Source organism: Sciurus carolinensis, chromosome 1, assembly GCF_902686445.1.
Source record: "Sciurus carolinensis chromosome 1, mSciCar1.2, whole genome shotgun sequence".
Taxonomy (NCBI): domain Eukaryota; kingdom Metazoa; phylum Chordata; class Mammalia; order Rodentia; family Sciuridae; genus Sciurus; species Sciurus carolinensis.
This window is the reverse complement of record NC_062213.1, coordinates 112,529,324-112,552,593: the sequence shown is the minus strand read 5'-3', so window position 1 is coordinate 112,552,593 and position 23,270 is coordinate 112,529,324. Positions and strand designations below refer to the sequence as shown.

Here is a 23,270-nt window from a genome sequence, read left to right as displayed (position 1 = left end):
AGTGACCATCTGGAAAATCAATCTCTCTATTCTTTGACTATGCAATAATGCTATGACCTAGGAACGAAACAATTATTCACATATCCTAATCCTTCCCCACCTACAACTCTACCCATGGTGCTCCCTTAAACAAGGTTCTTTGCTGTGCTCTGTGGGATTCTATCATACCCCTAAAAAGATGTTATCTGAGTTTGTACCTCCCTGATATAAATCACCAAGTACACATCACTTCAGAAATGAAGGGCAGGGTCAGAATTACTGGTGCATGCCACTAATCCCAGCAGCTCAGATGGCTGAGGCAAGGGGGGCTGATCTAAGATGGCAGACTAAAGGAAGGCTGCATTCCTTGTCTCCTTGTTGCACCATAACACAGGTTTCAAGCAGAGGATATCTGTTTCTTGGTGAGGCAGTTTTTGCTGCTTATTGATCTCCTGCTGTTTAGCCCATTTGTCTACTGTGATCACCTGCAGTCTGCCAGCATATCGACACCTTTTTGAGTGCAGATTGCTCATTGTCAGGTGCCTATCATTCGCTATTTGCCTGCCTCTTGCCTGTACTTTGCCTGCCTTTCACGTACCCATCGTACCCATCACCCACAGCCCGAGCTGATTGTTTGACAGCAGCCAGCAGACTGACCGCAGACCACCAGTGCAGCGCCAGCTGCCTGCTGTTGCCTGGAAGTTCACTGTCACAGTACCTGCAGGTTTGGTTACACGTGGCTGCCGCCATTTTGAGACAACAGTCAGGCCCCGTAGGACCCCTAGCCAGACTGTCTGAGCCCCGTCTCCAGGATCCCTCAGCTGACTGATCACTCCCTGCCTCTGGGGCCCTCACATCGACTGACTGCTCCCCACCACCAGGACCCCCAGACTGACTGACTGCACCCCGCCTCCAGGATCCTGCAACCAGATGACCACACCCCACCTCCAGGACCCCTGCCTGACCAACCACACCCTGCCTACAGGACCTCCAGCCGACCACAACCACACCCAGAGCTGCAGCTCCCCATTTGCCAACACAGTTGGAAGCCAGGGCGGCCATCCTGGATAATCCTGGAAGTCCTAGCTCCGATCTTTAGGTGGGGTAAATCCCATCCTGAAACGCCTGCTGGAGACTTGAAGCTCATTGTCAGGTACCTCTCATACCTCAGGCTACTGAAGACTGGGAGATTTGAATACTATATGACTGTTATAGTGTAGATTTTCTTTTTTCTCCTTATTGAAAATTTTTAAGTTTTTATTTCTTTACTTTTCTCGCTCTCTTTTCCTTTTGTTTATCTATTCCCTTAGTCTCTTTCTCCCTTTTCACATACTAACAACCAACTTCTTTTGATTATACTCTCACTCTATTATCTAGAACTTCTATATATTCTTTTCTTATCCCATTAACAGCTACATCCTACACCCCTCTGCATCCTCTTTGTTCTCCATTAGAAACTGCAGACCTTATTGCAAATCTATTTATTATACTGAAGATAATAATCGAACTCATTCTGTTTATTATGACAGTATTGTTAACGTCCTTATAGGGGCTATTTGGTCTAGGGTTGCATACTGTCTGAACTGGGCACTGCTAATATCTCCCCCTTAAAGAAAAGGTTTTGGAAACCTATAGGGTCACTATAAGCCTATAGGGGGTAAACTGAAATACCCCAGATCTGCACTGCTTGAGGGGAAGATACATGAACAACATGAAAAGACAAGGGAAGAAAATGATCCATACAAATCTAGATTCTACAGTAACAGAATCCAGTGACAGTATGGTAGAAGAAATGTCAGAAAAGGACTTCAGATTATACATGATTAAGATAATTCATGAAGCAAAGGATGAGATAAGAGCAAATGCAGGCAATGAATGATCACAACAATAAGCAGTTTAAAGAGCAAGTGCAGGAAGCAAAAGACCAATTCAACACAGAGATTCTCAAAAAAAAAAAAAAAAAAAACCCAAATGGAAATCCTTGAAATGAAGGAAACAATAAACCAAATAAAATACTCAATGGAAAACATCACCAACAGATTAGATCACTTGGAAGACAAAACCTCAAACAATGAAGACAAAATATTTAATCTTGAAAATAAAGTTGCCCAAACAGAGAAGATGGTAAGAAATCATGAACAGAATTTCCAAGAACTTATGGGACATCATGAAAAGAACAAATTTAAGAATTATTGGGACTGAGAAAGCACAGAGATACAAACCAAAGGAATGAACAATCTATTCAATGAAATAATAGCAGAAAATTCCCAAGCCTGAAGAATGAAATGGAAAATCAAATACAAGAGGCTTATAGAACACCAAATGCACAAAATCACAACAGGTCCACACCAAGGCACATTATAATGAAAATGCCTAACATGCAAAATAAAGATAGGATATTGATGGTTGTGAGAGAAAAGCATCAGATTACATATAGGGGGAAACCAATATGGATATCAGCACATTTCTCAGCCCAGACTCTAAAAGCTAGAAGGGCCTAAAACAACATATTTCAAGCTCTGAAAGAACATGGTTGTCAACCAAGAATCCTATACCCAGGAAAACTAACCTTCAGATTTGAAGATGAAATAAAATTCTTCCATGATAAACAAACGTTAAAAGAATTTACAAATAAAAAGCCTGCACTACAGAATATTCTCAAAATATTCCAGGAGGAGGAAATGAAAAACAACAATGTAGGTCAGCAAAGGGAGGAACTACCTTAAAGAAAAATCCATTCAAGGAAGAAACCAAGCCAAGTTAAAAACCAAAACTAAGCCCAAATGACTGGGAATACAAATCATATCTCAATAATAACCCTGAACGTTAATGGCCTAAACTCATCAATCAAAAGACATAGACTGGCAGAATGGATTAAAAAGAAGGATCCAACAATATGCTGCCTTCAAGAGACTCACCTCATAGAAAAAGACATCCACATACTGAAGGTGAAAGGATGGGAAAAAAACCTACCACGCATGCAGACTTAGTAAAATAGCGGGGGTTTCCATCCTTATATCAGATAAAGTGGACTTCAAGCCAGAGTTAGTCAGAAGGGATAAAGAAGGACATTTCATACTGCTTAAGGGAACCATAAATCAGGAAGACATAACGATCGTAAATATTTATGCCCCAAACAATGGTGCATCCATGTACATCAAACAAATCCTTCTCAATTCCAGGAATCAAACAAACCAAAACAAAATAATTCTGGGTGACTTTAACACACCACTGTCACCACTCAATAGATCTTCCAAACAAAAAACTAAAAAAGAAACCATAGAACTCAATAACACAATCAATAACCTAGACTTAGCAGACATATATAGAATATTCCATCCATCAACAAGCGAATTCACTTTCTTCTAAGCAGCACATGGAACCTTCTCGAAAATAGACCATGTTATGCCACAAAGCAGCCCTTAGTAAATGCAAAAAAATAGAGATTCTGCCTTGTGTTCTATCAGATCATAATGGAATGAAATTAGAAATCAATGACAAAATAAAAAACACAAATTACTCCAACACCTGGAGACTAAATAATATGCTATTGAATGAAGCATGGATAACAGAAAACAGCAGGAAGAAGATAAAAAAAATTCTTAGAGATAAATGAGAACGACGATACAACATATCAAAATCTCTGGGACACTATGAAAGCAGCACTAAGGGGAAAATTCATTGCATGGAGTGCATTCAAGAAAAGAAAAAGTCAACAACTAAATACCCTAACATTACAGCTCAAAGCCCTAGAAAAAGAAGAACAGAACAACACCAAAAGTAGAAGACAGAAAATAATTAAAATCAGAGCTGAACTCAATGAAAGTGAAACCAAAGAAACAATTCAAAAAATTAACAAAAAGTTGGTTCTTTGAAAAAGTAAACAAAATACACAAACCCTTAGCTACACTAACAAAGAGAAGAAACTCAAATTACTAGAATTCATGATGAAAAAGATAATATCACGACAGACACCACTGAAATACAGAACATAATGAGAAGCTACTTTGAAAATCTATATTCCAACAAAATAGAAAATACCAAAGACACTGACAAATTTCTAGAGACATATGCCCTCCCAATCTGAACCAGGAGGACATACACAATTTAAACAGATCAATATCAAGCAATGAAATAGAAGAAGCCATCAAAAGCCTACCATCCAAGCAAAGCCCAGGACCAGATGGATTCTCAGCTGAGTTCTACAAGACCTTCAAAGAAGAACTCATTCCACTACTTCTCAAAGTATTCCAGGAAATAGAAAAGGAGGGAACTCTACCAAACTCATTCTATGAAGCTAGTATCACCCTCATACCCAAAACAGACAAAGACACATCAAGGAAAGAAAATTTTAGACCGATATCCTTGATGAATATAGATGCTAAGATCCTTAACAAAATTCTGGCAAACCGTATCCAAAAACATATTAAGAAAATCATGCACCACGATCAAGTGGGGTTCATTCCGGGAATGCAAGAATGGTTTAACATCTGTAAATCAATAAATGTAATCCATCATGTCAATAGACTTAAGAATAAGAATCATATGGTTATTTCAATTGACAGAAAAAGCGTTGGACAAAATACAACACCCCTTCATGCTCAAAACACTAGAAAAAATAGGTATAGTAGGAACATAGCTCAACATTGTAAAGGCTATTTATTCTCAGCCCGCGGCCAACATTATTCTTAATGGAGTAAAACTGAAAGCATTCCCTTTAAAAACGGGAACAAGACAGGGATGCCCTCTTTCACCACTTGTATTCAACATCGTCCTTGAAATACTAGCCAGAGCAATTAGACTAAAGAAATTAAAGGGATACAAATAGGAAAAGAGGAACTCAAGCTCTCACTATTTGATGATGACATGATTCTCTAGAGGATCCAAAAAACTCCTCCAGAAAACTTCTAGACCTCATAAATGAATTCAGCAAAATAGTAGGTTATAAAATCAACATGCATAAATCTAAAGCATTTTTATACATAAGCGATGAAACATCTGAAAGGGAAATAAGGAAAACGACTCCATTCACAATAGTCTCAAAAAAAATAAATAAACTACTTGGGAATCAACCTAATCAAAGAAGTGAAAGATCTCCACAATGAAAACTACAAAACATTGAAGAAAGAAACTGAGGAAGACCTTAGAAGATGGAAAAATCTCCCATGTTCTTGGATAGGCAGAATTAATATTATCAAAATGGCCATACTTCCAAAGGCGCTATACAGATTTAATGCAATGCCAATTAAAATCCCTTACATTTACATTTCTCATAGAAACAGAAAAAGCAACCATGAAATTCATCTGGAAGAACAAAAGACCCAGAATAGTCAAAGCAGTCCTGGGCACGAAGAGTGATACAGGAGGTATCACCATACCAGAACTTAAACTCTACTATAGCAATAGTAACAAAAACGGCATGGTACTGGCATCAAAATAGACAGGTAGATCACTGATACAGGATAGAAGACACGGAGACATACCCACATAAGTACCGTAACCTCATACTAGACGAGGGTGCCAAAAACTTAAAATGGAGAAAAGATAGCCTCTTCAACAAATGGTGCTGAGAAAACTGGAAATCCATATGCAGTAAAATGAAACTAAAATCCTATCTCTCACCCTGCACAAAACTCAACTCAAAATGGATCAAGGATCTAGGAATTAGACCTGAGACCCTTCACCAAATAGAAAAAAAAGTAGGCCTAAATCTCCATCATGTTGGCTTAGAACCAGACTTTCTTAACAAACCCCATAGTGCAAGAAATAAAAGCAAGAATCAATAAATAGGATAGATTCAAACTAAAAAGTTTTTTCTCAGCACAGGAAACAATCAATAATGTGAAAAGAGAGCCTACCGAGTGGGAGAAAATCTTTTCCACACACACTTCAGACAGAGCACTCATCTCCAAAATTTATAAAGAACTTAAAAAACTTTATACCCAATACAAAGAACCCAATTAATAAATGGGTTAAGGAAATGGGCAGACACTTCATAGAAGAAGATATACAGGTGATCAACAAATATATGAAAAAGTGCTCATCATCCCTAGTAATTAGAGAAATGCAAATTAAAACCACCCTAAGATTTCATCTAACTCTAATTAGAATGGCTGTTATCAAGAACACAAGCAATAGTAAGTGTTGGCGTGGATGTGGGGGAAAAAGCACACTCATACATTGCTGGTGGAGTTGCAAATTGGTGCAGCCACTCTGGAAAGCAGTATGGAGATTCCTCAGAAAGCTTGGAATGGACCCACCATTTGACCCAGCTATCTCACTCCGTGGTTTATACCCAAAGGACTTAAAATCAGCAAACTACAGTGATGCAGCCACATCAATGTTCATAGCAGCTCAATTCACAATAGATTGTGGAACCAACCTAGATGTCCTTCAGTTGACAAATGGATAAAGAAACTGTGGTATATATACACGATGGAATATTACTCAGCCATAAAGAAGAATAAAATTATGGCATTTGCTGGTAAATGGATGAAGTTGGAAAATATCATGCTAAGTAAATAGGCCAAGCCCAAAAAACCAAAGGCCCAATGTTTTCTCTGATAAGTATATGACAATATATAACGAAGGGGGATCACGGGGGGGAAGAGAAGAATGAAGGAACTTTGGATGGTATAGAGGAAAAAGGGGTGGGAATGGGAAAACAGTAGAATGAAACAGATAGTATTACCCTATATATATGTATGATTACATGAATGGCATGAACATACATTGTGTACAAACATAGAAATGAAAAGTTGTACCCCAACTGTGTACAATGAATCAAAATGTGTCTGTAAAAATAAAAAATATTTTAATAAAATAAAAAGAAGGCTGAGGCAGGAGTATCACAAGTTCAAGGCCAGCCTCAGCAGCTCAGCAGTTTAGCAAGACCCTGTCTCAAAATAAAAAGGACTGAGGATATGGCTAAATGGTAAAGTGCCCCTGGGTTCCATCCCTAGTGCAAAAAAAAAAAAAAAAAAAAAAAGACTAATTATAGACTACCCCTTGTCTTACCTTGTCTTAGAAATACAAACAAAACTAAGTTTTTATCAAAAGCAAAGGGCCATGGTGTGTATAACCTACCCTTGATTAGTTCCACAAAAAACTGGATAGGTGGAGAGAGTATACAAAGTTACAAAATGCAAACAAAAGGAGTAAATCGTTCATAGGTTAATCTAGATAAAGAGTATGTGCGTGTTCTTGGTACTCTATTTTTTGGGAACTTTTCTGCACATTTGGAATTTCCAACTAAAATGCCGAATGAAAGTAAAAGATATTCCTAATTGATGAACATTTTTCTCTACAAATATTAAGGCCTAAGTATTTGAAACACCAGCCAGGAATGGTGGCACAAGCTCTTAATCCCAGAAGCTCAGGAGGGTGAGGCGGCAGGAGTATTAAAAGTTCAAGGTCAGCGTGGGCAACTAAGCAAGACTCTGTCTCAAATTAAGAAATAAAAAAAACTTGGGAATGTAGCTCAGTGGCAAAGCGCACCTAGGTTCAATCCCCAGTACAAAAAAAAAAAAAATGAAACACACCAAGATTACTGAGCCTAGTTCTTTTTCTGACACTGGAGATTGAACTAAATGGCACTCTACCACTGAGCTACATCTCCAGCCCTTTTATTTTTTTGAGATGGGGTCTCACTAAGTTGTCCAGGCTGGCCTAGAATTTGTGATCTTCCTACCTCAACCTCTTAATTGTCTGAGATTACAGGCAAGCACCACCATGCCAGGCTTTCTTATTTTTTTAAAAAATGAGTTAATAGTTTAAAACTTACAGTTCAATGCATGTTATCAAGTCAAATCCAAGCAAACGAGAATCTCTCTCCACAACAGAGCCATGATATAAGATAACGGTCAAATCCAGATCTCGAGGCTTTACAAACTCCCCCAAATAGGGAGACAGCTGATGTCTGCAAAAGAATTGTCATGTAAGTAAGAAACATTCTAAACATGGTCTATTTAGAAACTCTTGGTCTGAGGATGTAGCTCAATGGTAGAGTGTTTTCCCTGGGTTCCATTCCTAGCACCTGATTTAAAAAAAAAAAAAAAAAAAAAAAAAAAAAAGTTCTCCCCAGAGAGAGAACTCAAATCCTCAGATAATCATCTTCTACCTACATTCATCTAAGTTTGACTCAGTCCATTTTCCTCATCTTCCTGTACTAAACACTAGGTCACAGGGCAACTTTCTCTCATAGTGGGAAATTACTGGCCAATGAGAAAAAGATTTTGGCTAGGCATGGTAGCACACACTGTAATCCCTTTTGACTCCAAGGTTGAGGCAGGAGAATGCCAAATTCAAGGTCAGCCTCAGTAACTTAGCAAGATTCTATTTCAAAATAAAAAGGGGTAGGGATGTGGCTCAGTGGTAAAGCACCCTGGGTTCATTCCCCAGTAATCCCCACCCAAAAAAGAGAACAGAATCTTGAGTATTTGATATTATTCTCTCTCTTAATATGTTTGGTCTTCTGGATCATTTTAAATCAGTGATTTCTGTTCTTCAGAAGAAAAACATTCTCAAAACAATCTGTGAAAATCTAACAGAAATATAGGAGAAATGAAAAAGTAAATGGTGGCATAAAGGGGCCAGGTAAAAGGACTGGCCTCAAAACCCGTCCTCAGAACTAATTCAATCATGAGACATAGCTCACCCCCTGGGCGAGCAGACAGGCATTAATCCATTCATGAGAATGGAGTCCTCATGACTTAAGTGAGTTCCATTAGGCCCCACTTGTTAATGGTTGTTCCACTTCAGCACCACCACCCTACAGACCAACCTTCCAGCACATGAAACTTTGGGGGACGAACCATATCCAAACCACAGCACTAAGTATTACCCATTCGACTGTAATTTTTCCTTATCAATATCTACTCCAACAAGCCGTTGAATACATGGGTAGATTTTTAGCAGCCTTAGGAGCTCTGTATCACCACATCCCAGGTCTGCAACCTATGGATGAGACAGAATGTCACTTCAAAGACATTTGTAACCGAAAAGTATGAACAAAAATACTGGGGTTGGGGGATTGTGTGTCAGTAATAAAACCACAATGAAACCATTATGCAGAACCATTTTTTTTTTGATAGAACAGTATTCACAAAGCCAGGTATGGTGGCACATGCTTATAATACCACCTACTCAGGAGGCAAGAAGATCCTAAATTTGATGCCAGCCTCAGCAACTTAGCAAGATCCTGTCTCAAAATAAAAAATAAAAAGGGCTGGGTTTGTAGCTCAGTGGTAAAGTGACCCTGGGTTCAATCCCTAATACAGGCTGGCGGGTAGAGAAGAAAGAATAGAATTCACAAAAAAAACAAAATAATCTGAATTTCATAAGCCTGTAGACAAATAAGTATTTCTAGTTATTTGTTTTGTGGTGCTGGGGTTCAAACCCAGGGTTCAATCATGCTAACAAAGCAAGTGCTACTCCCACTGAGCCACAGCCTCTACCACAAATAAGTATTTGTTTGATGAAAGTCAAATAGTACCATTCCTACTCCAGAACGGTTGCAACTATCTTTGACTAATGAGAAAGGCAGAAAGATTAGGTATACTGTTTTCCCATTCAGAATCAAAACTTGGGATTTTAAAATATTCTTAGTATCCTGCTTCAGCAAACAAAGCTTTCTAAAACTTGCTTTCATTCATTTCTGAGTAGGACTTATTTGAGAGCTAACAAATCATATGAAATCCCAAACTGAACTCTGAGTTGCCATTTCAGATGCTTCAATTGAACGCATGTGCCTACATGACTACAAAGATATAATACCTGCACCTTTGTGTGCATGTGCAGAAACAGTTATAGTACAGTTAAAGTAAGGGCTTTTCAACTGTTTTCAACATCAAGCATGGAAAAAAAACAACTTTCTTCTAGAAATTCACCTTACCAGCATCTAGACCATAGTCAGAACATCAAATTCATTAGGATGGTAACAGGTATATACGTTCTGAAATCATGAATTTCCTCTCAGGTTGATGAGCAAGCCTGTTATCATCCTATTTGTTACTGTTTCTTTTTGTTGTTTTTTGGGGGGGTTTTTTGTTTGTTTTTTTGAGTCAGGGTCTTGCTGTCCTTGTCTCTGCCTCCAGAATGACTGAACTAGAGGACTACACCATCAAGGCTCACTTACCATCATCTAATTTAAAAGACCCACAATACTTATGGTCACAATACCAGTTTTCCTGATGTTCTAACTAGACATTCTAGAAATATGGAAATACAATTTCACTCCCAACTGCAAAAGTCAAGATTTTCACTCAGTACAGTGGTGTACATCTGTAACCCCAGTGGCTTGGGAGGCTAAGGCAGGAGGGTGGCCAGTTCAAAGCCAGTTTTGGCAACATAGCGAGATCCTGTCTCAAAAAATAAAAAGGGCTGGGGATGTGGTTCAGAAATTAAGCAACCCTGCGTTCAATCATCCCCAGTACCAAAAACACCACCAACAACAAAAAACAAAAAAAAAAATGCAAGATTATCTTCCCATAATCAACCTGGTCTCAGGGTAAATTTTCTTTATTAGTGTTATTATTAATTTTTTGCAGTTTAGGGACACAACCCCAGACATTATACATGCTAGGTAAGTGCTCTACCACTGAGTCACATATGCAACCCTATTATCCTTTCTTACTACGAATTACTTCCCCACTTTGTAGCTTTCTTGACTCCCTTCCTGTAAAAGAAAAAAACACTTTTGCTTAACTCAGACATAGAATCTCTACGTCAAGGCATTTCCCTCCTGCAACAATCCCTTTGAAAAAGATCTCCTACCAGGTGTGGTGGTGCATATCTGTTAACCCAGCTACTGGGGAAGCTGGGACAGGATCAATATTTGAGGTTAGACAGGGCAACTTAGTGAGACCCTGCCTCAAATAAATAAAAAGGCTGGGGGGTTAGCTCAGTGGTAGAATACCCCTGGGTTCAATCCCCATTACTGCAAGACAGAAAGAAAAAGAAAAAAAAAAAAAAAAAAAGGATTTACTAAGCACAACTGTAATCTCAATTTTTGGGAAGCTGAGGCAAGAGGATCACTTAAGCATACAAATTTAAAATAAGCCTAGGCAATACAGCAAGCCCCTTTTCTTACAAAAATTAAATTTAAAAAGGTTTTCCTTACTAGTGTAATTGGCAATACAATAGGACAGTCTTAATAGTTAAATGTTGGCAAAAAGATACCTACCTTCTTGGGTTTATGTTGATCCACAAAATCTCTAACAAACTGATATCGTTGTTTGTATAATGGAGGTTTAAACTTAATTACTTTCTCAGGGCAAACTTCTTCAAAATTACCATCAACCACACTATTGCACTGAAAGTTTGTAAATAAAAAAGAAGAGTTCTTAATCATGCATGACTTCAGAAATTAAATCCAGGGAAAATATCATTATGGAGAACAAACAAGCTATCCAAGTCCCCTGTCTTAAAATCATTAGGCAACACTCCACCTCCTCCATGGTTCCTCTCCTACCTTTTAGCAGGAAAGAATCAGGCTAGATTCTTCCCCTAGCTTAGTTTCAGCTGAAGGGAGCATTACTAAATTATGCATTTAATAAAAACAACCTCCTAACCACAGGGGGCCTTTATGGAGTCAACTGCCAAAGCCTGTGGGTCTAATTTGAAGACTGGAAAATGTTTGTCAAGACTCTCTCCAGTAAACTTTATATCCAAGTACCTCTAAGACTACTTCTCTACCAATTTTTTTTTTTTTTTTTTTTTTTTTTTTTTTTGCTGTGCTGGGAATTGAACCCGGGGCCTTGTGCTGGCAAGGCAAGCACTCTACCAACTGAGCTATATCTCTAGCCCTTCTCTACCAAATTTGACCCTTAGTCCCAGTTCAATCTTTAGCAAGAATCTGCTAAAATGGTTAAAAGAATCTCACCCACTGGATATCTAATCACCCTCACAATCAAGTTCTTCATTCCCTATCCTTAATATATGTCTAAGCCCTTGGCCTGCCCTCTGCAAGAATTTTGTCAAGTCTGTTTAGCAAGAACCCCCACCCCATCCTGATGTCTCCTTTCCATCCACTATCCTATCCTCTCACATTCTACTCCTTAGATACATATTTCCAGCTGCCTTTGGTGTACATATTCAGAGTTAAGCCTTGTCGGCAGTGCACTTATTGCAAGAGTTCTAAATAACTTTTTTCTTTAACAGACCCCAAGGGGAAAAATAGAATTTGTAAGATTAATCAGTAAAAGTTTTTACTGCTGTTCCTATATACCAATAAAGCATTAGACTGAAAGGTTCTTAATATCTGAAGTAACTGTCCAAATAAAATACAAGCAAGGCTGGGAATTTAGTATGGTGGTAGGACTCATCTAGAGCATATGAATCCCTGGTTCCATCCCCTGCACCACAACACAGGGACCCACACATGCCAGCTAGCAAGAGCTCTACCAGTGAGCTACAGTCCTAGCCCCAAATACTCATTTGTAAACTTAAAGATAAATTCAGTTCCTTCCTCAGTTGCACTAGCCACACTTGCCATGTGTATAGATTGGACAGCAGGGATCTAAAGCCTAAGTACTGCAAGTATAGACTTCAAAAAAGTGGCATCTCCACCTGGAAACAATAAAAATGCATATTCTTAGCAGGCAAGGTTCCTCAAATTTGTAATCCCAGCTATTCAGGAAGCAGGAAGATCAAAAATTCAGAGCCAGCCTGGGCAATATAGGAGACCTCATCTCAAAAAGAAAAGGGTTGGGCAAATAGCTTAGTGGTAGAGTATTTGCTTTGATGCTGTGGAAGGCCCTGGATTCAATCCCCAGTACTACGGTCAAAAACAAAACAACAACAACAAAAAAACACTTTCTTGGACCTTATCTCAGATCTCCTCAAACAATTTGCTGTTTAAAATTCACAGGCGAGGGCTGGGGAGATAGCTCAGTCGGTAGAGTGCTTGCCTTGCAAGCGCAATGCCCTGGGTTTGATCCCCAGCACTGCAAAAAAAAAAAAAAAAAAAATTTACAGGTGATGGAGAAGGGACAAGCTGATAAGAGGGAGAGATTCTCAGGGAATTCAGGTGCCATCTCTTTTTGCCCATTAGGGTCCTTTCCAGTCATCCTTGTGGTAACTGTTAACTATCAAGACACTCTGGGATGTGGGGTGTCATTTAACATGCAGATGGTATGTTCATTCTTTTGTTTTTGCAGTACTGGGGATAAAACCCAGGGCATTCTAGTCCAGTGCTCTCCCACTGAGCTACATTTCCAGCACATGCAGATGGTATTATAATGAAGATATCTAGGAGTTAGTTACTCGGGCAGCCACCTTAGGTCCAACCAGTTTCATGTTAGAAATTTAGCTAGATCACTTAGATCATGCAAGATTGGAGTGGGGAAACATAGATAGGGATTTAGGATTAAAAAAGACATACCGAGACTTAAAAGAAACCCCCAGGAACCACTAAGATGCAGAAAGCCCAGCTGTAAATTTTCAGTGGCATGCTATTGCCTGAGCCCTTGAAAAATGAGGAAAATACACATGCTCAGGTGCAAAACTGTGCAGCTCCACTTTCAGTCCAGCTCCTAACTACAGTTCTTTTATAAACATTGAACACCCCCAACCCAAGGAGGAGCTTCTCACTCATGAGACAGTCTGCATTCTCCCTTGAATGTGTATCTACTTCCTAAATAAACCTCTATGTCTTTGTCTGGTTGTGCTGAAATTCTTTTTCCATCACATATGCCAAGATACCCACTGGGAACCCCTTGGACCCTTGTCTGAAGGCATTTTTTTCTCCCATAACAAGAATATAGCAGGGCACACACCTGTAATCCCAGCAGCTCCAGAGGCTGAAGCAGGAGGATCCCAAGTTCAAAGCCAGCCTCAGCAAAAGTAAGGCACTAAGCAATTCAGTGAAACCCTACCTCTAAACAAAATAGGGCTGAGAATGTGGCTCAGCGGTCAGAGTTCAATCCCTGGTACCAAAAACAAAGAAACAAACAAACAAAAAAACCCTAGGATGTAACATCCTCAAAACCAGACAGTGGTCAATTCCAGGAATGGAAATGGAAGTTTTTTGTTGTTGTTTTGTTTTTGGTTTTGTATCAGGAATTAAACCCAGGGACACTTAACCACTGAGTCACATCCCCAGCCCTTTTTATTTTTTATCTAGAGACAGGTTCTAAGTTGCTTAGAACCTCGCTAAATTGCTGAGGCTGGTTTTGAACTCCCCATTCTCCTGTCTCAGCCTCCCAATTCACAGGGATTATAGGCATATGCCACCACACCCGGCTTTTATAGTATTTCTGAATTACTTTTGTATTAAAAAAAAAAAAAAAGGCCCAAATTTTTAAATATTTATAGAAGGCCAAGGTGGTAGCACAATCTGGAGACCTAGCTGCTTGGGAAGCAGGGTAGAAGAATCATTTGAGCTCAGTGTTACTATATTAAGATCTTAAACATTTGGGTGGGGCTTCTCTTTAGAATTTAGAATACCAGGCAAAAGGAAGGGAATGAAAACCTTGGGAGAGGATTAGGGGAGAGGAAACAACTTTGGTGAAGGCAAAGGTAGGAAAGGCAAAAGTAATTAAGCCAAACCAAACCTGGTGACACACACCTGTAATCCCAGCAACTCTGGAGCCTGAGGCTGGACAATCAGAAATTAGAGGCCAGTCACAGCAATTTATCCAGGCCCTAAGCAATTTAGAGACCTTGTCTCAAATAAAAAGAGCTGGGGATATAGCTCAGTGGTAAAGCACGCCTGGGTTCAATCCCCAGCACAAAAACATCTCCAGGTGATCCATTCACACATTTACCTTAGAGATGGTGTTTGGGTTTGTTTTGCCCTCCCCCTGCACACACACACTTCAATACCAGAGATTAAACCCTAGGGAGTTTTAGCACTGAGCTACATCCCCATCCCACCCCCCCCCCTTTTTTTTTTATTCTAAAACAGGGTATCGTAAATTTGTGATTCTCTTGCCTCAGCTGGGATTACATGCTAGCACCAAGCTGAGGCAGTTTTTAAAAATAAGTAACAACTGATGATAAAAACACTTTTTTACTTTATATGCACCAACTGTGGACAATTCCATCGATGTATATCCTTGTTTAGTTTAAGACCCCTAGAAATGCTAGAGACTAAATGTGATGGATTTTGCATGCACTTTCCTCACAGCCCACCACTGTAAAAATTCTTAAGAATACTACAGGCAAGCAAGTGTGGCATTTACCTGTCCATTCATTTCTTCCATCTTGTTTCCAGGTTTTGTGGAGAAAAAACAGATATATCATTTAAGTTCTGTATCTGAGGATCAGCAGCAACTCAGCTGTAAATACAAAATATTTACTTTTATTTATTCATTCATTTGTTTTTTCGATACTGGGGATTGAACCCAAGGATGCTCTCTACCACTGAGCTACATCCCTAACCTTTTGAGACGGGTCTTGCTAAATTGCGGAGTCCAGCCTGGAACTTGCGATTCTCCCGTCTCAGGTAAGTAACTGAGATTACAGGTATGCGCCACCGCCCAGCCAAAACCCTTTAAAACAAAACAAAACAAAACAAAACAAACAAAAAAAAAAGACCCCTGAAGGAAACAGCTGGCCCAGATGTGAAGAAAGCAGATTTTTCTCCTTTGTGTTGCTATGTAGCCCACAAAATTTATCCAGGAAGTATTGTTTCAGTCATTAACAAACAAGTCAGGATATCCTAACTTCACTACATCAAACTCAGCTAATTATAATAACACCCATTCTTTCCTTTTTACTGCTATTTAATTTGATGCACACTGAAACAAACTCCTGAGTTCTACCTCTGCCTGTTTTCGCTGCTAAGATCCTCACCCTTATTCAAATTGCTTTCGGTAACTTCATCAAACATCGTTAAATGAAATGTTGAGAGGGGAAAAAGCGCCCTCAGTAAGTCAAAAAGATACTGCAACATCGATCCAGTTTACTACCGGACTTGAATTTAAACTTTTGGCTCTCTAAGCACGAGTCTCCATAAACTAGAACTTAGTCTGAAATTCAGGCACCATGTCAACAACTAGTTTTTAATAATTCCCTGACTCGTGTTACGAAAGCCTGTCCATGCGAGCCAAGGTTCTGTCTTTGTGGCGCCTCGGTCCCAGCATCTGTTACCTTCGAGTAGGAAGCACATCAAGCTGGAAAGCAAAGCGCAGAGGACTGAGCGGATAAGCAGAGCCGCAGTCGTACTTAACTCCAGGCCCCGCCCCCGACGCCGCGCACGCGCAGCCTCGCTACGTGACGTTACCCGCCTGCGGCCACACCTGAGCACCTCACACCTGCGCCTCCGGTTCTCCGGTGGTGCTCGTCGGAGTTGTGTACTCTCGGTGTCTGTACTGGTTCTTGGGATCCGTCCCGGCGTCCGAAGCTCCACAGTGCGCCTGCCCCATCCCACCATGCTCCCGATTCCCAGGCGTCGGTTTTGGGTCTTTTAACGGCCGCAGTGGCGCATGCCCCGAAGCTATTTTCAAGGACCTCATCCGAACCCTGCGGGGCACCTACGACCTCCGCCCCGCTGCATCCGGAGCTCGCGCAGCTGCGGTCCGCCTCGGCCGGGTCCCGTGACTGTTGGATGGAGAGAGCGCTGCATTGAGCTCGTCCGCAGGCCGGGAGCAGAATGACCAACTTGGGCGGCTGTTCGGTTCGTGGCGCTCCCGGTGCTAGGCTCTCGGTGTGTCCCAAAGACCTGAAAACAGTCCTGGCCAATGGAAAGTTGCTACCGGAGCAGCCGGCCTCAGCGCGAGCCTGCCGGCATCCACTGCAAAATGAGCCGCTGCTCTGATCCCAGAACAGTTATTTGCAGGACGGATTTAGGTGACTGCTAGGCTGGTAAAGTTGGTCAGAAAACATCTAAAATCAGAAAAATGTTCTTTCAACTCCCATCTCAACTCCCACCCACACCACCCGCAACTTTACACACACACACACAGACTGGAAGGAACGTCTGGTCTCTTAGGAAACTTTATATTGTTTCTTCCTTTCTCTCGGACACTTACCTTGATGCTTTATATACAAATAAGTACAGCACTTACCTGTTGGTGATGAAAGAGGGTGGGGGGAAGGGAGCGACGGTGTCTTTGGAAGAAATTTTACTCCTATTTTAAAAGTCAGAAGTTGTTGGTGTCTACCATTAAATTAATAGCCTACTATTATACCATAACGGTCCAGGGGTGTAGCTCAGTGGTAGAGGGCTTGCATACCTGGCATGCGCCAGTTCCCTGTTCAATCCCCAGTACCATACACACACACGTTAGTATGTATATTTACACACCATAAATGACATTGAAACTGTGTTTTCTAATACTTAATGCCTACTATATGCAAAAACATTGTGCTAATAGTTTGGGGGCAACACAAAGATAAATTACACAAATCTTCTCTTTGGTAATTTGGAGTCTTATAGACAAAAATAGTGTATAACTCAAAAAAAAGTGTATAACTCAAGGTAAGCTTCACAGAACAGTGATGATGTCACATCACATTTGAGAGACTCCTGTTGGCCCAGGGAAACTGCAGTTGAAAAAAACTGTTAAAGGAACAATTCCTAACTATAGGATATTTTTATCTGTTTGTTGGCTTTCTTTATTGGTGCCAGGGATGTAACCCAGGGGTGCTTTAGCACTGAACCATATCCCCAGCCCTTTAAATTTTTTTGAGACAGGATCTCACTAAATTGCTTAGGGTCTCCTGCCTGAGTCTTCCAAGACGCTGGGATTCCAGGCATGCACCACCTCGGCCCGCTCAGGATGTTTTTTAAATTAAATATCTAAAAGTAAGTAACAGATGCATTTCTGGGTATCTACTAAAAAAGAACTGAAAAGAGGGAACAAACATATCTCTAACCAAAGTTCATAGTAGCATTATTCACAGAAGCCAAAAGGTGGAAACAACTCAGATGCCCATAAATGGCTGAATGGATAAACAAAATGTGGTGTAGACATACAGTGGAATAAACTCTGTGATGCAGAGTCATCCCAATGTCAGGGATTATATGTTTCTTAAAATATATAGCCATGCCCAGCTATGTATTTTTATATATACACACAGAAACACATGTACCGAGAAAGATTTATTATAAGGAATTGACTCATTGAGCCATTTTTTTTTTCCTTCTGTACATGTGATTGAACAAAGGGGTATTTTACCACTGAGCTACATCTCCAGCCCTATTTATTGGTTTATTTGTTTGTTTTTGAGTAGGGTCTCACTAAATTGCTCAGGATCTGGTTAAATTTTTCAGGCTGACTTTGAACTTTCAATCCTCCTGCATCAGTCTCCCAAGTCCCTGCATTTTTAGGAATATGCCACTGTACCCAAGTTAAGGAAATTTTTTAAAACATATTTTTAGCTGTAGATGGACACAATATCTTTATTATATTTATTTGTTTTATGTGGTGAGAATCAAACCCAGTACCTCACACGTGCTAGGCAAGTGCTCTACCAATGAACCACAACCCCAGTCCAAGGAAATTTTAAAAGTTAATAAGTGAACTATACTGGAGTCCTGGATCTAGAGTTTCTTCCTTACCGGCTAGATGGCCCATTTATGAACTTGAATTCCTGATGATCAGTTTCCTCCAAATTTGTCTTTTTCACCATTCTCTTGATCTCCTTCCAGGCTCTGAGTCAGGTCACAGAACCTAAAAATCATCCTTGGCTCTCTTCACTTCTGCCCTTCCCATATTTGGACAATCACCAAACTTGACCTTATCAAGCTGTCACATGCATCTGTTCTTTCCAACAGTCAGTACTTAAGTTTAGCCTTTGTCATCTAATTTGTGTCACCATAACTCATTTTATCTTCCACCATGTTATAATTTCCACTGAGATACAGATATGTATCAACACAAGTTTGAAGTCACATAAAGCCTAAGTACTAATTTTAAGCACTGACACTACTCCTTAACATTTGGAAATTTACCTATTCCAAGTCCAGAATTTTGTTTTGTTGTTGCTGTTGTTTGTTCAGTGAAAAATAAGAAATGAGATTATGAGTTTGGCAAATAGGTATATAGATCACCCATTATGGATCAAATATTGGTTTGAATTAAAAAAGACAGGACACCAGACATGGCGGTGCATGCCTGTAATCCTGTAATCTCAGTGATTTGAGGCAGGAGGATGGCAAGTTCAAAACCAGCCTTAGCAACTTAGTGAGACCCTGTCTCTAAATTTTAAAAATGAAATAAAAAGGGTTGGGGGTGTAGCTCAGTGGTAAAGCACCCCTGGGTACTATCCCCAGTATAATTAAGGTTGGTTTTGTTTGTTTATAATTTCCACAATCGCACAGTGCTGAGGACTCAAACCCGGGCCTCCAGCATGGGAGGCAGGAACTCTACGAGATCAGCTATATGGCCTGCAACCCAGTATAATTAAAAAAAAATAGTTATCCTGAGCCAGGCTCAGGATAGGCTTAGGACCTGTAGTCCTAAACTGCTTGCAAGGTTGAGGCAGGAAGATCACTTGAGCCCAGAAATTGGAAGCCAGATTGGACTGCCCTGTCTTTAGGGAAAAAAAAAAAAAAAAGTTATCCTGATGTTAACTTGAACATTATGCTCACTATAGGATGAGATGTTTGGGGGTCTTGGGAAAGAGTGATTGTATTTTTGCTTGTAAGAGAAATGTAAATAGCTTGATAGCAGAGGAAAGATTGTGACAGATTAAGATCCATAAATTCTTCGACACTCCTATTGAGACCTGTGATCTATTTCTTATCCTTTTAAATCTATATGAGTTGTTTTTGTTTTGTTGTGTTGTTTTCTTTTTTTTTGGGGGGGGGGGCAGGTAACTGGGGATTGAACCCAGGAGCACTTAACCACTGAGCCACATCCTAAGCCCTTTGTATTTTTTTATTTTGAGACAGGGTCTACCTAAGTTGCTTAGGGCCTCACTAAGTTGCTGAAGCTGACTTTGAACTTGCAATCCTCCTGCCTCAGCCTCCCAAATCACTGGATTACAAGTTTGTGCCACCTTGCCCTGCTTAAAATAAGAAAAATTTTAAAAAGGTCTGGGGGTAATCAGGCACAGTGTCACATGCCTGTAATTGTAATTTCATATGCATAATTTTTGTGCTTTTTCTGAAACACATTGTATAAGCTTCAGCCCTTAAAAAAAAACTGTCTGGGCAAGGTGGCACACGCTTATAATCCCAGAAGCTCTGGAGGCTAAAACTGGAGGATCACAAGTTCAAAGCCAGCCTCAGCAATTTAGTGAGGCCCTAAAAAAACTGCATCTGAACTGCCAAGATCAAGATCTGAGGAAAACTGCTTCCACAACAGCACAATTACTCTGATCAATCCTGTATGTATTAGAGTTCTCCAGAGAAACAGAACAAAAAAGCTGGGTGCAATGGCACATGCCTGTAATCCCAGCTACTCGGGAGACTAAGACAGGAGGATTCCAAGTTGGACATCAACCTTGGCCTTTAAGTGAGCCTTGTTTCAAAATGAAAACAAAAGAACTGGAGATATAGCTCAGTGGCAAAGCATCCCTGTGAAACCCTAGAACACCAAAAACAAATAAAAAACAAGAACCAACAGTACACACAGGGATTTTATACCAGGGATTGAACTCAGAGGTGCTTAACCACTGAGAAACCTGTCCCCAGCCCTTTTTATTTTTTGTTTTGAGACAGGGTCTTGCTAAGTTGCTTAAGGCCTCACTAAATTGCTGAGGCTGGCTTTGAACTTGCAATCCTGCCTCAGCCTCCCAAGTCACTAGAATTACACGCATGCCTGGCTATATATTTTTATATATACCCACATAGTGAGAGATTTTTATTATAAGAAGTTGGCTACTTGAGTCAACTTTTTTTCTTTGTACTTGTGATTGAACCCAGGATTATTTTTCCACTGCGCTATATACCCATTCCTTTTATTTTTTGAGACAGGGTCTCCCTAAGTTGCTTAGGGCCTCCTAAATTGCTGAGATTGGCCTCAAACTTGCAATCCTCTTGCCTCAGTCTCCTGAGCCCCTGGGATTACAGGCATGCACCACCGTGCATGGCCTCGTGCCAATTCCCTGTAATATATTGGAAATAAGATTTAAGTTGTGGGCATGGTAGTGCATGCCTGTATTCCTAGCAGTTTGGGAGATGAGGCAAGAGAATCGCAAGTTCAAAGCCAGCCTCACCAGTTTAGCAAGGTCCTGAGCAACTTGAGACCCTGTTTTAAAATTAAAATAAAAAGGGCTGGGAATGTAGATCAATGGTTAAGCACTCCTGGGTTCAATCCCCAGTACCAAAAAAAAAAAAAAAAAAAAAAAAAAAAGATTTAAGGAGCCCTGTTTCAAAATAAAAAATAAAAAGGACTGAAAATGTAGGTCAGGGGTAAAGTACCCCAGGTTCAATCTCTAGCAACCATCAAACAAACAAGAACAACAACAACAAAAAAAAAAAACAGATACAAGTACAAAATCTGCAGGATTGATATGTAGCCTGCACCTGGAGAAGAGTTGCAGCTCAAATCCAATGTCAATCAGCTGAAGAATTCCCTTTTGCTGGGTGGAGGACCGATAGGGTGGGGAAGGAATTAGTATTTGTTCAATTAAGGATTTCAACTGATTATATTAGGCCCAGTCACATTATATAAGAATAGTTTGCTTTACTTAAATTCTACTGATTTAAACTTTAATCTCATTCAGAACACATCTTCACAGGATTTTTCAGATTAATGTTGGACCAAATATTTGGGCAGATTGGTCCAGGTAAGTTAACACATAAAATCAGCCATCACGATTCTGTTTTCCCAGTACGGTATGACAGTGCTTTGAGCTAATGATTTCCTCAGCCCTGGAGTTGCAACAGGGCTCAACTTCAGCAGATGTATTCTGTTTGTCCAGGTCCTACTTTTCAGGAAAGATAATCCAGTTAAGCCAATTTCGACCAAGTTTCCATTCCTCATTCAATCACATGTAAAAGTGGAGGAGATGGTTGGGCTCACCAGGAGTGTATTGCTTTTTCTCTGGTGTTATGAGAGTGGGACATCTCAGAGGGATGACTAGAAATATAACAAGCACGTTGGAGCCCCGAATTACTAAGCTTTCCCTTTTAGCATATTTAGTAGTTTTTTTGAACCTCAGTTTCTTTATCTATAGAATGACAATAATAAATGTATTGGGCTTAGGGTATATAGTAGTAGAACATTACCTAGCATGTGGGAGGATCTGGGATTTTTTTCTATAGTGTTAGGGTTCAAACCCAGGGCCCCACATGTGCTAAGCAAACACTCTACCACAGAGCCATACCCCAACACTGGGACTTCCTGGGTTTGATCACCAACACCAGGAAAAAAAAAAAAAAAAAGGTCAAGGCTGGGGTTGTGGCTTGGTAGAGCACGTGCCTAGCATGTGTAAGGCACTGGGTTTGATCCTCAGAACCATAAATAAAATAATGGTGTTGTGTTAACCTACAACTAAAAAAAAATTTTTTTAAATGTCAACATGACCCTATAACACCAATTTGGTGATCTGGTCACAAAAATAAGGTAGGCAGAAGGAAAAGGTTTTCTAGAAAAGTGTTCAGTCAGGGTTCTTAGTTGAAAACAATAGAATTCACTCACATTATTTTAAGCAGACAAGTGTTTTATAATAGGATATGCATACCTAATCTCTCAGTTAACTTTATTTTATTTTTTGGTACTGGGAATTTAACCCTGAGACACTTAACCACTGAGCCACATCCCCAGTCCTTTTTATTTTTTTATTTTGAGACAAGATCTTGCCAAGTTACATAGGGCCTTGCTAAATTGCTGAGTCTGGCTTTGAACTTGTGATCCTCCTGCCTCAGCCTCCCGAGTTGCTGGGATTATAGGTGTGTGCCACCATGTCCAGCACTAAGGAGATTTTTTTAACAAGAATACCTCCACCACAACAACTGGTCCTCCCAATGGACCCCAAGTGCTTGCTTGGCAGTTCTGGCAAAGGAATACAGCTACATGTATACCTTTGACCTATCAGTCCTACTTAAGGAAGGTTGTCTTTTTTCAGTAAGTGCACAGCTTCTGGAAAGATATACATGGAGTGGTGAGGGAGGAAGGGGCAGAAGTGGCCAGATCACCCTCACATCCTGGCCCTTCTGATCCTCCTATTTGAAGTCAGAAGCTCTACCATCTCCACCACTATGATTTAATTTCTGGATATGGGGCCACCTTCAAGCATTGCTCACTTCTGAATCTAATTCTCATATGCAAGTATCTAATGGATTGAGCCTAGCTTATTCCTCACTGCAAGCATCTTGGATTGTTCCTGGTGGTTTATGTTCTCAGCTCTTGTAACTGAGAGAAGATTCCAAGCAAGACACGAGGCATAATAAAAGT

At 40.1% G+C, this 23,270-nt stretch overlaps 1 protein-coding gene across 1 annotated transcript in view; it reads right to left on the bottom strand.

The window, feature by feature from the left end:
• Henmt1 (HEN methyltransferase 1) overlaps positions 1–23,270 on the bottom strand; it is a 35,772-nt gene that overhangs the window by 3,203 nt on the left and 9,299 nt on the right. Inside the window, exons 2-7 of the mRNA XM_047529946.1 lie at positions 16,072–16,806; positions 15,361–15,470; positions 15,162–15,257; positions 11,162–11,290; positions 8,822–8,934; positions 7,763–7,897 (exon numbers count right to left, since the gene is read on the bottom strand). Of these exons, the coding sequence (XP_047385902.1) occupies positions 7,763–7,897; positions 8,822–8,934; positions 11,162–11,290; positions 15,162–15,182 (398 nt within the window). The 5' untranslated portion in view covers positions 15,183–15,257; positions 15,361–15,470; positions 16,072–16,806. The remainder of the gene's footprint in view (positions 1–7,762; positions 7,898–8,821; positions 8,935–11,161; positions 11,291–15,161; positions 15,258–15,360; positions 15,471–16,071; positions 16,807–23,270) is intronic.